The 17,141-nt window shown below is 40.7% G+C and overlaps 1 protein-coding gene and 1 pseudogene across 5 annotated transcripts in view; one reads left to right on the top strand and one right to left on the bottom strand.

The window, feature by feature from the left end:
- LOC108317300 (CREB3 regulatory factor) overlaps positions 1 to 17,141 on the bottom strand; it is a 37,806-nt gene that overhangs the window by 1,875 nt on the left and 18,790 nt on the right. The window contains exons 2-4 of one of the 5 annotated variants that reach the window (XM_037745415.1): positions 8,546 to 8,746; positions 4,554 to 4,679; positions 377 to 1,464 (exon numbers count right to left, since the gene is read on the bottom strand). In XM_037745415.1, coding sequence (XP_037601343.1) covers positions 377 to 1,464; positions 4,554 to 4,679; positions 8,546 to 8,554 — 1,223 coding nt within the window. In that variant the 5' untranslated portion in view covers positions 8,555 to 8,746. Of the gene's footprint in view, positions 1 to 266; positions 1,465 to 4,553; positions 4,680 to 8,531; positions 8,747 to 17,141 lie in introns of those variants that run through there. The other 4 variants (XM_017547652.2, XM_017547654.2, XM_037745416.1 and 1 more) reach the window with 4 other exon arrangements.
- LOC108317301 lies at positions 4,686 to 6,405 on the top strand (annotated as a pseudogene).

Raw genomic sequence — 17,141 nt, forward strand, 5'->3', positions numbered from 1 at the left:
AAAAAAAAAAAAAAAAAAAGAAATAAAAAAATAATAAATAAGCCCTCAAGGAATCAGCTTATGAACCCTTATGTGAGCAAAAGTCATCATTTTAGAGCTATTTGAATAGAGAAACCAATCACATATCCAAGCGAAGATTTAAGTCATTTAATTCCCAAACTAAGAGAAATCATCTAAACAAAACCTTTTTTTTTTTTTAAAAGACGGTTTCACCATGTTAGCCAGGATGGTCTCGATCTCCTGACCTTGTGATCTGCCCACCTCAGCCTCCCAAAGTGCTAGGATTACAGGTGTGAGCTACCATGCCCGGCAAAACCTTTCTATTTCAAAATAGTAATAGAAAGGTCTGTCTGGTAAGCTTGCAAGCATTATAATACCTGGTTCAGAGAAAGTATCACTAATATCATCATCCTTGTCATCTTCATAATCCTCTTCTTCTTCTTCCTCCTCTTCATTTTCAGACAGTTCATGCTCACTGCCAAATCCTTCATCATGGTCCTCATCATCAATATCTTCCTCATCCTCCTCATCTTCTTCAGGACTGCATTTGGTTGGCTGTTCACCCAAGTTGTCAGAAACAAAAAGAGAATAATTGTGCTCTTCTTTTTTCTGGGATGAATCCGAGACTGATGTACTGGCAGAAAGGCTGCTACTCTCTCCTGCTGCGATTGACCCAGGACCTTCCTGGGGCAGGGGACTGAGTAATAGTTCCTGGGTTTCTTTAAAAGGCAAAGCGGGAGTGACATGACCTTGAAGAGGCTCCAGCCCTTTTTTCTCTTGTCTTTTTGCTACTGCACCACAGTAGCAGGTGTTCTCCTTTGCTGCATCTTTGTGAACCTGACTCAACAAGGGTCGGCTCTGCTGCACTGGGTTGATCTTTACCTTTGCCTTTTTTACATAGTCTTTACATTCAACATGAAAGTTCACCTTTTCATTATGATACATGTTGGTCTTCACCATGATTTGTGTGCTTGAAGTGGGTTTACTTGCTTTCTGGACACAGTCTGACAAAGGGACCTCAGCCTGCAGAGTCTTAGAAGAACACACAGGAGCAGCTGCTCTGCTTGTGATCTTTTTACCAGGAAATGAAGAGGGTAAGGGATTTTGTTTGACACTAAAAAGTGAATCGGGATAATAAAGGGAATCAGAAACAGACTGTGAGTCCTCACTATTAAGTTGAGCTAAAGTTGGAGTTTTACTTATAACCTCTTCATCTTGGTAAGGACTAGAAAAGTCATCAAGACCCAAGTAATCCACTTCTTTTGTTCCCCAGATGTCACAGTTGGTTAGTTTGGTATACTTTGTTAAGTCTTCACAGTATGTATCCCACTGTTCCCAGTTTGAGGTTAAAGCACCCTCATTATCCAGGACATCTGTGAAAGACTCCAGATTTTCAATGTCTTTGCAGTCCTCCAAAGAAAGAAAGTTGTCTCTAGGATTCTGTTGGTAGTTCATCTCTCTATCCTGAAAAAGGTTTTAAAAAAGAAATTGCACATCATATTTTAAGAAGGAAATATGTACCTCCATACATCAAATTGATAAATCAAGACTTGACTTCTGGTCTGTTTTAACATAAGGGCTACTGACATGACACTTTATTATCATTTCCTTAGGCAGGAAAAAGAAGAGTAAAAATAAATGAAAAACAATTAAAAATTAAATTTAAAAAAGAGGGAAAGTGTCTCCCTTGAGAGGCTCAGGTATGATCCAAATATCAAGAGCTGTTTAGTTTTACCATAAACACTCTTCCTAAAAAAAGTTTGCATTTCTTGATATTATAGAAGGATTTTGGAATCTCCTTAGTGGCGGGGGTGGAGGAAGCTTCAATTAAACAGCAAACAATGTAATATGTGAGAGAGAAGAATTTAAAATAGTAATAAAAATGAAAAATAAACAAAAAAGCAAATAATGAAGACAACTTCATTACAGAAGATGTCTTAAGTGGGAACTTAATATGGAAGCAAAGAGCAATCTAAAGAGAGTTGAAATTCAGCCACAAAATGGTAAGATCTTTTCAAAACCTTATAACAACACTTGGGCAGGCAGAGTAAAATACTCTTCACGAATTTTAGGGATATAATTTTGTTTCTGTATTTTTAGTACAGATGAGTTTTCACCATGTTGGCCAGGCTGGTCTCAAACTCATGACCTCAAGTGATCCACCCACCTTTGCCGCCCAAAGTGGTGAGATTACAGGCGTGTGCCACTGGAGATGCCAATTTTAAATGCCAGTTAAGACTCTGAAGCCACTGAAATGAATGCAGCTTAGCTCTTAATGTACAAACAAAACAGACTGCCTACTACGTGTGTGTGTGTGTGTGTGTGTGTGTGTGTGTGTGTGTGTGTGTGTGTGTGTGTGTGTGTGAGATGGAGTCTTGCTCTGTTGCCCAGGCTGGAGTGCAGTGGCACGATCTTGGCTCACTGCAACCTCCACCTCCCGCTTCAAGCGATTCTCCTGCCTCAGCCTGCCAAGTAGCTGAGAGTACAGGCACATACCACCACGCCTGGCTAATTTTTAGTAGAGACGGGGTTTCACCATGTTAACCAGGATGGTCTCAATCTCCTGACCTCGTGATCCAACCACCTCAGCCTCCCAAAGTGCTGGATTACAGGTGTGAGCCACTACACCCAGCCATTTTTATTTTTAAAAGAGCAAGTTACGGAAAACTGTTATCTATATTATCCAATTAAAAAGTATATACAGGGCCGGGCACGGTGGCTCACGCCTATAATCCCAGCACTTTGGGAAGCCGAGGCGGGTGGATCACGAGGTCAAGAGATCGAGACCATCCTGGTTAACATGGTGAAACCCCGTCTCTACTAAAAATACAAAAATTAGCTGGGCATGGTGGCACACGCCTGTAGTCCCAGATACTCAGGAGGCTGAGGCAGGAGAATTGCTTGAACCCAGGAGGTGGAGGTTGCAGTGAGCCGAGATTGTGCCACTGCACTCCAGCGTGGGTAACAAGAGCGAAACTCCGTCTCAAAAAAGACAAAAAAAGTATATACAGGCCGGACATGGTGGCTTATGCCTGTAATCCCAGCACTTTGGGAGGCTGAGGCTGGTAGATCACCAGAGGTCGGGAGTGTGAGACCAGCCTGACCAACATGGAGAAACACCATGTCTACTAAAAATACAAAATTAGCCAGGTGTGGTGGCACATCCCTGCAATCCCAGCTACTCAGAAGGCTGAATGAAGCAGGAGAATCACTTGAACCAGGGAGGCAGAGGATGCAGTGAGCCGAGATTGCGCCATTGCATTCCAGCCAGGGCAACAAGAGTGAAACTGTCTCAAAAAAAAAAAAAAAAAAAGTATATGCCAAAAAAAAAGTATACACATATGTTTATATTTTGATCAAAGGTTTGGAAGGTGGAGCTATGGGAAGAAAATGAGGAAATTTTCAGTCTTCCAGAGTTAATGTTTTTTTTTTTTTTGAGACAGAGTCTCAATTTGTTGCCCAGGCTGGAGTGCAATGGCAGAATCTCAACTCACTGCAACCTCCACCTCCCGGGTTCAAGACATTTCCTGCCTCGGCCTCCGAGTAACTAGGACGAAGGCACCTGCCACCACACCCAGCTATTTTTTGTATTTTTAGTAGAGATGGGGTTTTACCACATTGGGCAGGATGGTCTCAATCTCTTGAACTCATGATCCACTTGCCCTGGCCTCCCAAAGTGCTGGGATTACAGGCGTGGACCACCACGCCTGGCCCCAATTCAATAATTTTTAGTAGATTTATGCTTTTGAGCATTCAGTTTTCCAGTTTTTATATATTTCTGTGTTGCTTCAATTTTATATAATTAAAACAGTTCTAAAATGTTTTTCTTATGAATTTTAAGTGTCTATTTCCCTCAAGAATAAATGTAAGTATATTCAGATCCTGCTTGGAATTGCTATTTTTGTGTCACATTCTTTATGTCACATGCCTTGCTCAATGTTATTATTCCATAGTTTCCTGCTGAAAAGCCCTTTAGCCTTTAGATGCAGAGGAAAAAAAAAAAGTTGCCTATTCTCTTTATCAAAAACTAGATCTGAAGATATTTAGATAATCTTTTACAATTTTTGATGGGTTCATGCATACTTTTAAAATTACTAGATGTAGGCCAGGTGCAATGGCTCATGCCTATAATCCCAGCACTTCGGGAGGCCAAGGTGGGCGATTACCTGAGGTCAGAAGTTTGAGACCAGCCTGGCCAACATGGTGAAACCCTGTCTCCACTAAAAATACAAAAATTAACTGGATGTGGTGACACATGCCTGTAATCCCAGCTACTTGGAAGGCTGAGGCAGGAAAATCACTCGAACCTTGGAGGCGGAGATTGCGATGAGCCAAGATTATGCCACTGCACTCCAGCCTGGGTGACAGAGTGAGACTCTGTCTCAAAAAAAATGAAAATAAAAATAAATAAAATTACTAGATGTATAATCATAAGAATTAAACTTGTCCCAAACACCTTTTTTTTTTCTTTTCAGGCATTTATAAATAAAAAACTCTCCCACAAACTTTTATCCCAAATCAATCAAGTCCAACACCAAGAAAATGCTGCTTACCAGTTCATACATGAAATCTGGATCTGAACTGTTTGCTAAGAGATCTGTGCTCATCAGAGTTTGTTCCGAAAAGGTGTGGCTTCGAAAGGCATCCCCAAAAGGCGGATCCATTCCGCTTACACTAGGCTACAACAGAGTGATTTTTATTTTAGAAAGTTAAAGATTACTTTGAGACCAATGTATCACATATGAGCTCCAACCCTACTCCCACTAAGTAACTTATTCTTTTCAGAAAACATTTCTATACTTTTCCTACTGTATAGTATATTTAAGAGCTTTGGCTAGCACTGAACTGTAGACTTAAATTAGGAAAATACCCAAAAATAGAAAAAAAATAAGAGTGCTGACAATGCCCTGGTGGAGAAGCGAAGGTCAACATCAGATTTGAAATATTTAAAGTGGATACAAAACTATTTCAGCAATGCAGACAATTAACTGTGTTGTGGGTGATGGTGCTATTGGTAAAGCATCTCTCCTGATATCCTACACGACAAATCTCCAAGTATACCCAATAATGTACTGACTGTTTTTGACAACCATGCAGTCACAGTTATGACTGGTAGAGAACCATATACTCTCGGACTTTTTGATACTGCAGGGCAAGAGGATTATGACAGATTAGGACCACTGAGTTATTCACAAACAGATGTATTTCTAGTCTGTTTTTCAGCAGTCTCCATCTCCATTTGAAAATGTAAAAGAAAACATGGTGCCTGAGGTAACTCACCACTATCCAAAGACTCCTTTCTTGCTTGTTGGGGCCTAAACTGATCTCAGAGATGATCCCTCTACAATTGAGAAACTTGCCAGGAACAAACAAGCTATCACTCCAGAAACTGCTAAAAAGCTGGCCCGTGACCTAAAGGCTGTCAGGTATGTGGGAGTGTTCTGCACTTAAAAGCCTAAAGAAAGGCCTAAAGAATGTATTTGATGGCCAGGCACAGTGGCTCACACCTGTAATCCCACCACTTTGGGAGGTCAAGGCAGGTGGGTCACCTGAGATCAGGAGTTTGAGATCAGCCTGACCAGCATAGTGAAATCCCATCTCTACTCAAAATACAAAAATTAGCCAGGCATGGTGGCGAGCGCCTGTAATCCCAGCTACTTGGGAGGCTGAGGCAGAAGAATCACTTGAACCTGAGAGGCAGAGTTTGCAGTAAGCCAAGATCGTGCCATTGCACTCCAGCCTAAGTGACAAGAACGAAACTCCTTCTCAAAAAAAAAAAAAAAAAATGTATTTGATGAAACAATGTCGGTTGCCCTGGAGCCTCCAGAATCAAAGAAGAGCCGCAGGTGTGTGCTGCTATGAACAACTCTCCAGAGCTCTTTCTGCACAGCTGGTGTCGGCATCATACTAAAAGTAATGTTTAAATCAAACTAAAGATTAAAAATTAAAATTCAGCCCGGGCATCACTATCTACTACAACCAATGCCTGCAGGAACATAATGGAAACAGAATCAACTAAATACCAAAAAATCTCCTTGGTAAAACCAGTAACTTGGGCATCAGCTGTGTAGCCTTAATCCTGATTCCTGAAAAGGGCACAGTCCATTCCATAATAAGTAAAGGGGAAAAAAAGTACTGAGACCCAGCATTAATTCTCCTTCTTGTTTTTTCTCCAACTTCTTTTTACGTTTTAATATCTATATGAATCCCTCCAGGGTCAAGTCTGGGCTCACCCTCCTGAAGTGGGTCAAATAGTAGAAAGGCCTCACTTTGAAATCTAAGATGAATAAAGAGAATGAGAAAGAATTTTTCTTGTTTTTTTTTTTTTTTTAACCAAATCCAAATGAGTTAAGAGAAAGAATTTTTTTTTAAGTTTTTTTGTGTGTTTTTTTTGGTGAGACGAATTCTCACTCTGTCGCCCAGGCTGGATTGCAGTGGCACAATCTCAGCTCACTGCAACCTCTGCTTCCCAGGTTCAAGTAATTATTCTGCCTGAGTTTCTCAAGTAGTTGGGACTAGAGGTACGTGCTACCATGTCCAGCTAATTTTTCTATTTTTTAGTAGAGATGAGGTTTCACTATATGTTGGCCAGGCTGGTCTCAAACTCCTGACTTCAAGTGATCCGCCTGCCTTAGCTTCCCAAAGTGCTGGGATTATAAGTGTGAGCCACTGTGCCCAGCCAAAAATTTCTTTTTTAGTTTTTCTGTTTTTGCAAGTTTCTGCAGAATGTTTTTAAATGGTATTAATCTATTTGCTTATTCTTTTTGTATACCTTCTATCTTCCACAAACTGGCCTTCTCATAGACTTTCTCATCATATTTTTCTTCATTGGTACTTCCCATCTCATTTTATTTTTATTTCTCTTATCTTCTCCCAACACTTCCAGGCCTATGGGACCTTTCTTCCTAGAAAAAGTTAGCTTAAGAAAATAAGTTTAAAATTTAAGCTCCAAATGCAAGTACTCAATAAATATAAAACTAAACCTTGAATGGGCAACCACTGTAAAAGGGCATAAGCAGTCCATCTGTCACAGAGGTTGGGGTGGCCGTAGGCCACTGGTCTGGTCTTATTTATTTATTTATTTTTTCCCAGACAGAGTCTCACTTTGTCTCCAGGCTGGAGTGCAGTGGCACGATCTCAGCTCACTGCAACCTCCGCCTCCTGGGTTCAAGTGATTCTCCTTCCTCAGCCTCCCGAGTAGCTGGGATTACAACCACATATGCCACCACACCCAGCTAATTTTTGTATTTTTAGTAAAGACTGAGTTTCACCATGTTGGCCAGGATGGTCTCAATCTCCTTACCTCGAAATCCACCCATTTCAGCCTCCCAAAGTGCTGGGATTGCAGCTGTGAGCCACCATGCCCAGCCAGCTGCCGGTCTTTTCAACATCCATTACCAAGTTCCCTTTCTTTGCCTTTTCTGCCTGTCTCCAAGTCACCAAACAATCCCAGCAAATTGTTGATTCCCTGTGCTCAAGGGATAGCTCAGTATGGCAACACAAAAAGCCACCCACTCATTACTTCTAGGTTTCTCCCCACCACTGAAACTAACGGGAGGGGCAGGAGCTAAACACTGGAGAAGAAACAGAGTTTAGATAAGGAGTTTAGAAAAGATGAATAGGAACTAACATAACAGGGCTTCATTGATTGTTTCAGTGATTGCCTCAAACCAAAACTGATCAATTCAGAGTAGTTGCCATAATATAAATAGATATAATCATTCTTAGATATATTTTGTGGGGAGGCGTTTACATATGCCCACATATGTATGTGTGTGTGTCTACGAGAAAGAGAGAGATGAGCACAGTGGCTCACACCTTTAATCCCAGCACTCTGGAAGGCTGAAATGGGTGGATTACGAGGTAAGGAGATTGAGACCATCCTGGCCAACATGGTGAAACCCCATCTCTACTAAAAATACAAAAATTAGCTGGGCATGGTGGTGTGTGCCTGTAGTCTCGGCTACTTGGGAGGCTGAGGCAGGAGAATCGCTTGAACCTGGGAGGCAGAGATTGCAGTGAGCTGAGATTGCGCCACTGCACCCCACCCTGGTGACACAGATAGACTCTACCTCAAAAAAAAAAAAAAAAAAAAAAAACGAGAGAGAGAGAGATGAGAGGGGTGAGGTGAGGGGGCCTGAAGTCTCTCACTATTTCCTCTTAATTACTTCTAAATTCAGCTGGCATAAACGAAAGGTAAGAACTGGGAAATAGGAAGAGTGAGGAGAGAGAAATGGGATTGCTATGGCAGATTAATTTTCAGGGGAGTTGGTTTTACTCCATAAAGCCAGCAGATCTGTCCACCTTCTACCTGTTCACCATACTACCTATGGAGAACTCATAGAACTTCAGGTGATAGCAAAATAAAACATAGAAAGCAATGGAAGAAAGAACATGTACTCAAAACTAGCTGAGATCAGAAATAAGATATCTTAAAAAGGTAGTATGCAAAGTCGTGTTAAGATGTAGAAATTTATAGAACCAAAGGTTTTGACTTTCTGTAGTGGGAAAATAAAAAACTTTGCACCTACTCTGTTTGATTTACCTGAGGCATTTCCAAGCCCAGATCCTGTGAATCCAATTCCAAACTTCTTTTTTTTCTCGTTTGTAAATTCCTTTCCAGCTTTCCTTTTAATTCCAAGACCAAAGATGATTTTCACAATAAACAGCAGGTTTCCCCAGAGTGCTTCCAATTCAACTGCTTAGATCACCACTTTTATTTTTTAGTAACTCTGTGCGATGTGGTCTGTCAAACAACACAAGTAACTTCACTGAGTTCCATTAAAAACAAGTTGACTTTTAAAAAAGAGGCTGACTTTTTAAAAACAATATTAACAGAGAATACTGTGCTTTAAATGAGTAAGTCTGACGGTTGAGTTATCAAGGATTCGGTCACATCTTAATACTGACTATTCTATAATTTACCATTCCTCCTCTTGTATTTTTCTAAAATGGAGTTGGTAAATAACAAATTGGCAACACTAAAAAAAACTCACAAAATTATCATAGGCTCATTTTTTCTGTGATCTGAAAGATGTAATATGCTGATTTTTAAAGTCAAATTCTCATTCATTTTATGTTCTTTATGAGAAAACATATCTCAAAATTTAATTCCATCTATTGTATAATCATTACTGCTAAATTAATCTACATTTTATGTCTCTCATAAGTCAACAAGAAGAGTAATGAATACATAATAGTCAGCAATGTGACTTAACGTATCATCTACATGAAATAAAATCACATTTGTCATGGTATATCCTAACATTATTCTTTCAGTTATAAGTAAAAGCTGTCATTTAAGAAAGAATTATTCTAGCCAGTTTTTCATTGGAGTATGTTTGAGGGAAAATGGGCCAAGGACTACTTTGCAGAGTAGTTTCAAGGGTTAAGTTAAACAGTGACTACCAAATCATCTGGCACAAGATGATTTTGACAGAGTAGAGGCTTAAATGTTAATGTTTTCTCCCTTCCCTGTGAAGACCTTAATCAGGAGGAATTTAACAGTTATACTTGCTTCAACTTTTTGTCCTAGATCAGTGGGTCTGAAAAGGACGATCCAAGGACCAGCAGTACCAACAACAGCATCAACCTAAACATTTGTTCAAAATGCAAAATCAAAACAGAACCTCTAGAAGTGGGTACCAACAATGTTTTTTAATAAGCCCTCCAGGTGATTCTGGTCCTTTCTAAAGTTTTGAGAACCACTGTCCTATCCTTGATCTAATTCAGTCTAAATGCAGTGTCACTTCTTACATTGGTAAAGAGTCAATTTACACTGAATTTGCCTTCTGAAGTCAGCACATTGTCTGGGCTAGTGTGGTACATTATATTACAGTAATTCTTTCTTTTTTTCTTTTTTTTTTTTTAGATAGTCTTGCTCTGTCACCCAGGCTGGAATGTAGTGGCCCAATCTGGCTCACTGCAACCTCCACCTCCCGAGTTCAAGTAATTCACCTACCTCAGCCTCCCGGGTAGCTGAGATTATACAGGCATGCAACACTATGCCCAGCTAATTTTTTGTATGTTTAGTAGAGATGGAGGTTTCACCATGTTGGCCAGGCTGGTCTCAAAATCCTGACCTCAAGTGATCTGCCTGCCTCAGCCTCCCAAAGTGCTGGGATTACAGGAGATCATATTAATTTCAAAGAGCTCAATTAAGAGATAGTGTCAACAAGGGACTCAATAATTGTTCTACTTAATTAGATTAATAAACTGACTATAATTTGTATTTCCTGGATCTTTGCTGCGCTCTCTCCTCCAGTGAGCTGTCATTCCCAGCTCACTGGTCTAACGTAGGAAACAATGTCAAGTGCCCAGCCTGGGCCTAGAAACAGAGCTAACTATGCTTTTCAATTCAGTGCTCCAGTGTTAACTAGATTGCTCCCTGTTCCTGCCAAAGGCAAGTTCTTTCTCATTTCTCCTTGCATGACCTCATGCTGTCGTCCCACAACTGGTATATCGTCATAGTCATTGCCCTAATTCTCTCCCGATTCCTATGAAAAGAAAGATCAGTCACCTTTTCTAGATCCATGACTTAGGCCCCTCAAAAGGCATCCAATTAAAGTCATGTGTTCAAATAAAGTGGACCAGTATAATTCTGGTGTAAAACCTGATCTGGAAGAAAAGTTTGATGTCCTTCAAAATCTGAAAACTTAACCTTACTAGATAGGGTTGGCCGGGCACAGTGGCTCACAGCTATAACCCCAGCACTTTGGGAGGCTGAGACAGGTGGATCACTTATTAGCCAGGCATGGTAGCACGCGCCTGTAGTCTCAGCTATTTGGGAGGCTGAGGCACAAGAATCGCTTGAACCCAGGAGGCAGAGGTTGCAGTGAGCCGGTATAGTGCCCCTGCCCTCCAGCCTGGATGACAGAGAGTGAAACTGTCTCAAAAAAATTAAAATATTTTTAAAAGTAAAAAAAAAAAAAAATTGGATTGAAGACTCAGGAAGAGATTGAGTTCTGTTCAATATATAATTACTGGCATCTAGTAAAGATACTATCTATCAACATCTTGGTTTCTCAGGGAAACGGTGGACAAAAAAGGGCTAAATTCTAGTCACAGCTCTCACCTGCAAAGTATACAACACTAGGTAAGGTCATCTTTCTAAGCCTAATTTTTCTGATTTTAAGGGAAAAAGCAATACTCTTTCCTGGCCATTTAATTATCTAAGCCATAAAACTTCAATACAAATACATGTATTTATTTAAAAATGTATTTAAACACATCAAAACAAACTTCAGTAAATGCAGTTAGCAAAAAGAACAATTGTTTAGGAGACCTGGATTCCAGGTTTGATCCTGTAATTGAAACAGCCATATGAATTACAGCACATTTGTTAAGTTTATGCCTTAGCTCCCAGATCAGAGAATTCTTATTGACATAGTTAACTTAGTTAACTTAACATAGTTAAGTTACTCTCTCAACTATGTAACAGAAATGTTATGAGAATGAATGAGATAGTACACTAAGATGCAGTAATAAAATTAATTTGGAAAGGTGATTATCATCAAGAGGTATATTGTGCCAATGCTTTGTTTTTTTCATTATTTGTCCCACAGCTAGTCTAGCTCAGAAGCTCAACACCTGTGGTAACTGTTAGCCCTAGGGCTAAATGTTTTCAAGGCACTGATTCCCAGAGAGGTCTACCAAGTAACAGGTTGAGCTCTTTCACCTACTTGTTTCTCCTAGTCTTGCAAGTGGCAGCAAACAGGACAGGGAAAGGACCAATTCTACTCTATGGCGTGGAGCTCCTTTTCAGTGATAAACTCTCCCAGTCTCTAAAACTAATGACACAACTTCACAACAAACTATCTTCATCCCCAACATTTTGCACCCATTTTCTAAAAATACTTAGCTTAGTACTCTTCCAAAACATTTATTGCGATACAACCACAAATAACGAAATTGCCCACCCAAAAGTAAAAGAAGAAAAAAATTTTCTATAGAAATTGCCATTACATAGCATCTTCCATAATGATACACTACTCAAAAACTACATCCTGTACCAGCAAACCATATGCAAAGGGCACATTAATATTTAGAAAGCAGAATAATAACAATGAGAAGGAAGGTGTAACAATTTGCTTTTCAGGATGCCTTTATACTTCTTTGCACTCAAGAATATCTATATTTTACTTGAAGCTTTGATATTAAAATACATCAAAAGCAATGGTCTAGTAGCCTGGCACCATGGTGTATGCCTGTAGTCCCAGCTACTTAGGAGGCTGAGGCAGGAGGATTGCTTGAGCCCAGGAGTTAGAGTCCAGCTTGGGCAAAACAGTAAGACCCTGTCTTTATTTTTTAAAATAAAAATAAATACAAAATTAAATTTAAAAAGCAGTCATCTAATTTCCCAAAGTGTGAACCAAGGAATATTTGTTCCAAAGAATATTCAATGGTTACTCAACAAAAGGGTCGTGAGGTTTGAAAAATACATTAAACAAAGCTGTATACTGCCTTTACTACAGGACTTCTTGGAAATACTGTGTTAATGTGTTTTATAAATCACCAAAAGGTGAGTATACCAGATACCATTTCCTAAACTTATTTATTTGATCATTAAATCTTCCACCTGTCCTGAAGCCTACTTCAAGATTTGTATTTCTTCCAGAGAAGTTGGAGGGAAAAGGGAAAGGCTAAATTCCTCTAGTTGTTACCTTCTTTGATTCACAGCACTGGTTCACCAGTTCCCGATACAATTTTTGTTTTTTGTTTTTTCTTTTGAGATGCAGTTTTACTCTTGTCACCCAGGCTGGGGTGCAATGGTATGATCTTGGCTCACTGCAACCTCTGCTTCCCAGGTTCAAGTAATTCTCCCGCCTCAGCCTCCCAAGTAACTGGGATTACAGGCACGCGCCACCACACTAAGCTAATTTTTGTATTTTTAGTAGAGATGAGGTTTCATCGTGTTGGCTAGGCTGTTCTAGAACTCCTGACCTCAGGTTATCCACCCACCTCAGCTTCCCAAAGTGCTGCGATTACAGGAGTGAGCCACCACGCCCTACCCCCAATACAGTTTTTATGAGTTTTTCAAGGGAGGACTGTGGTACATTAGAAATATTATTTATCAATACATTTCCTGTACTTGAGCTCATTCAAAAATAAACAACAGAAGCTGCTGGGCAAAGAAAGATACTCCTGTAACAGAACTAGATCCTAGATGGCTAAAGCAATGAGGGGGAACACATGATTTTTTGGCTGCGATGGTACCACCTGAAGATAGCCATAGCTTCAAATTCTTATACAGCCCCTTTCTCCTAGGTCTTACCCCTGGGTTTTTTGGTTTTGTTTCTGTTTTGCTTTGTTTTGTTTTCTCTGTTTGAACATATATTGAGGTTTACTATGTATGTTACACAAGATAAAAGATAAAGTAAGTTAATAGGTACAATCTACTTCCAAAAAGCTCATCCCTAGAACTGCCGAAATAAGTAATAAAAACTTTAAAAGTCAAACCCAAGAGTTGACTGGTGTGTCCTGGCAGCTTACGTATATTCAAGAGCTCCTAAATTATGCTCTTTCTGAATCTGAGAGTTTCAGCTAATCCCCGAGTCCACATATAAAGAAAAAGTCCACATCAAGAAATAAATAAACCTTTTAAATTTGAGTATTTTATGAATAAGCAGATGCTGTATATGATGGCCAGAATCCCTGCAGCTCCCCTTTTATATGAAACTAGCTTAGGCCATTGGCCCCTTTTAGAAACTTAAGGAAACCGGCTCCTCACAACAGTAAGTAGCTGTTCTGAGTTATCTAACATTCATCAGAGTAAATGTTAAAACATTTCTGACACATCAATTAGGATGAGTATTATCCCAAAAAAATGGAAAATAACAAGTATTGGCAAGGATATAGAGAAATCAGAGCCCTAACGCATTGCTAGTAGGACTGTAAAATGGTACAGCTGGTGTGGGAAATGGTTTGGTATTTCTCCAAAAAGCGAAATCCAATTACCGTAAAACCTAGCAATTCCACTCTTAGGTATATACCTAAGAGAGTTGAAAGCAGGGCCCCAAATAGATATGTGTACACCCATGTCCATGGCAGCATTATACGCAAAACCCAAAAGGTAAAAACAACTCAAGTGTCCACAAAAAGATGAATGTATCAACAAAATACAACAGAATATTATTCAGCCATAAAAAAGTAATGAAATTCTGACACATACTGCAGTAAGAATGAACCTTAAAAACACTATGGTAAGTAAAATACGTAGACACAAAAGGACAAATATTGTAGGGTTAGACTTATATGAAGTGCTTAGAATAGAGAAAGAGGGTAGAATAGAGGTCACTAAGGGCTAGGATAGTTATTATTTAATGATTACACGTACATAGTTTCTGTTTGGGATGATAAAAGTGTCCTGGAGGCCGGGTGTGGTGGCTCACACCTGTAAACTCAGCACTTTGGGAGGCTGAAGCAGGTGGATTGCTTGAGGTCAGGAGTTCAAGAACAGCCGGGCCAACACGGTGAAACCCTGTCACTACTGAAAATACAAAAATTAGCCATGCATGGTGGCTCACACCTGTAGTCCCAGCTACTTGGGAGACTGAGGCAGAAATGGGCCAAGATTGTGCCACTGCACTCCAGCCTGGGCAAAAAAGGGAGACTCGGTCTCTTAAAAAAAAAAAAAAAAAAAAGTGTTCTGGAACAGACAGTGGTGATGATTACACCATACTATCAATGTACTTAATGCCATAAAATTGTACAGCTAAAAATGGTTAAAATAGTAAATTTTATGTGCCTTTTACCATAACAATTTTAAGTTTTTTAGGTAAGAAATGCCAATACAGGCCAGGTGAAGTGGCCTATGCCTGTAATCCTAGTACTTTGGGAGGCTAAGGCAGGCGGATCACTTGAGATCAGAAGTTCAAGACCAGCCTGGCCAACATGGTGAAACCCCGTCTCTACTGAAAATACAAAAAATTAGCCGAGCATGGTGGCAGGTGCCTATAATCCCAGTTACTTGGGAGGCTGAGGCAGGAGGATCGCCTGAACCTGGGAGGCGGAGGCTGCAGTGAGCCATGATAGTGACACTGCACTCCAGCCTGGGCTACAGAATGAGACTCCCATCTCCCCCCCCCCACCCCCGAAAAAAGAGAAATGCCAATAAATTCATACTGCTGTATAGTTAATATACTACGGTCTACCCTGATCTTTCCTAACCTTTGCTAGTTCATGCTCATTTCTTTCAGGTGATCAGAGGTCTTGGTCTTCTCTCTGTTGTCTTTGAACTGTACCAGATCCACAATTCTAAGAGGCAGAAACTGTTCTAAATCCTAATTTTTTTTTTTTTTTTTTTTTGAGACAGAGTCTCACTCTAACCCCCCCCACCCCCCAAGGCTGGAATGCAGTGGTGCAATCTCAGCTCATTGCAACCTCCACCTCCCGGATTCAAGCAATTGCTGTGCCTCAGCCTCCCGAGAGCTGGGATTACAGGTGTGCACCACCACACTCAGCTAATTTTTTGCATTTTTAATACCAGTTTTCACCATGTTGGCCAGGCTGGTGTCGAATTCCTGATCTCAGTTGATATGCCTTTCTTGGCCTCCTAAAGTGTTAGGATTACAGGTGTGAACCCCTGTGCTTGGCTGTGATCCCTAATTTAATCATTTCTCGACTGGGCATGGTGGCTCACGCCTGTAATCTAAGCACTTTGAAGTCCAAGGCGGGCAGATCACCTGAGGTTGGGAGTTCAAGACCAGCCTGATCAACATGGTGAAACCCCGTCTTTAAAAAATAAATGAATAGTCGGGTGCAGTGGCTCACGCCTGTAATCCCAGCACTTTGGGAGGCTAAGGCGGGCGGATCACGAGGTCAGGAGATCGAGACCATCCTGGCCAACATGGTGAAACCCCGTCTCTACTAAAAATACAAAAAAATTAGCTGGGCGTGGTGGCGCATGCCTGTAGTCCCAGCTACCTGGGAGGCTGAGGCAGGAGAATTGCTTGAACCTGGGAGGTGGAGGTTGCAGTGAGCCGAGGTTGTGCCACTGCACTCCAGCCTGGCACCTGGTGACAGAGTGAGACTCTGTCTCAAATTAAAAAATAAATAAATAAATAAATAAATAATTTCTCCTAAGAACTTAATCCTCAGTAAAGTTGAAAGAAGAAGAAAGGAAAGAAAGGAAGACAGGCAAGGAAGGTGCTATGGCTTGAATGTCCCCACCAAAACATGTTTGAAATTTAATTGCCATCCTAATGGTACTGGTCTTTAAGAGAAAGGTATCAATGACATTATCACTGGTTATAGGAATGGGCTCTTGATAGAAAAAATAAATTCAACTCAACTTCCTCTGTCTCATGTGCACTTTGCCTTTTACTATGGGATGACCCTCAATAGATGCCAGTGTCATGTTCTTGGACTTTCCAATCTTCAGAATTGTGAGCCAAACTGATTTTTTTTTTTTTTTTTTTTACTTTTTACTTAACTAAATTTTTTTTGTAGAGACAGGGTCTTATTATGCTGCCCAGGTTGGTCTCGAACTCATGGGCTCAAGTGATCCTCCTGCCTCAGCCTCCCAAAATGCTGGGATTTGAGGCATTAGCCACGACGCCCAACAATAAATCTCTTTTTTTTTTAATTTCTTTTTCTTTTTTTTTTAAAGACGGGGTTTCACCATGTTGGTCAGGCTGTTCTTGAACTCCCGACCTCAGGGGATCCGCCCACCTTGGCCTCCAAAGTGCCTAGATTACAGGCGTGAGCCACCACACCCGGCCGATAAATCTCTTTTCTTTAAAATTATCCATTATCCAGTATGTGGTTATAGCAACAGAAAACAGACTGAGACCTGTTTTCAGTATAGGAAAAGGAGGAGGTAAAGGAAAGGAGGTAAAGGAAAGGAGGCAGGGAAGTAGGCAGGAGGACAGGAAAGAAAGCAGGAAAGGGAAAGGAAGGTAGGTAGGGGAAGAGAGGGGTATGGAGGAGGAGGTAGGAAAAGAAGGAAAATGAAGAAGGGAGGCAAGGAGACAAGAAAACAGGGAGGCAGGAAGGGCAGGCAAACTTGGTGATTTAAAAGGTTATACAGGCCGGGCGCGGTGGCTCACGCCTGTAATCCCAGCACTTTGGGAGGCCGAGGTGGGTGGATCACGAGGTCAAGAGATCGAGACCATCCTGGTCAACATGGTGAAACCCCGTCT

The sequence above is a fragment of the Cebus imitator genome, unplaced genomic scaffold, assembly GCF_001604975.1.
Source record: "Cebus imitator isolate Cc_AM_T3 unplaced genomic scaffold, Cebus_imitator-1.0 Scaffold200, whole genome shotgun sequence".
In the NCBI taxonomy this organism is placed as follows: domain Eukaryota; kingdom Metazoa; phylum Chordata; class Mammalia; order Primates; family Cebidae; genus Cebus; species Cebus imitator.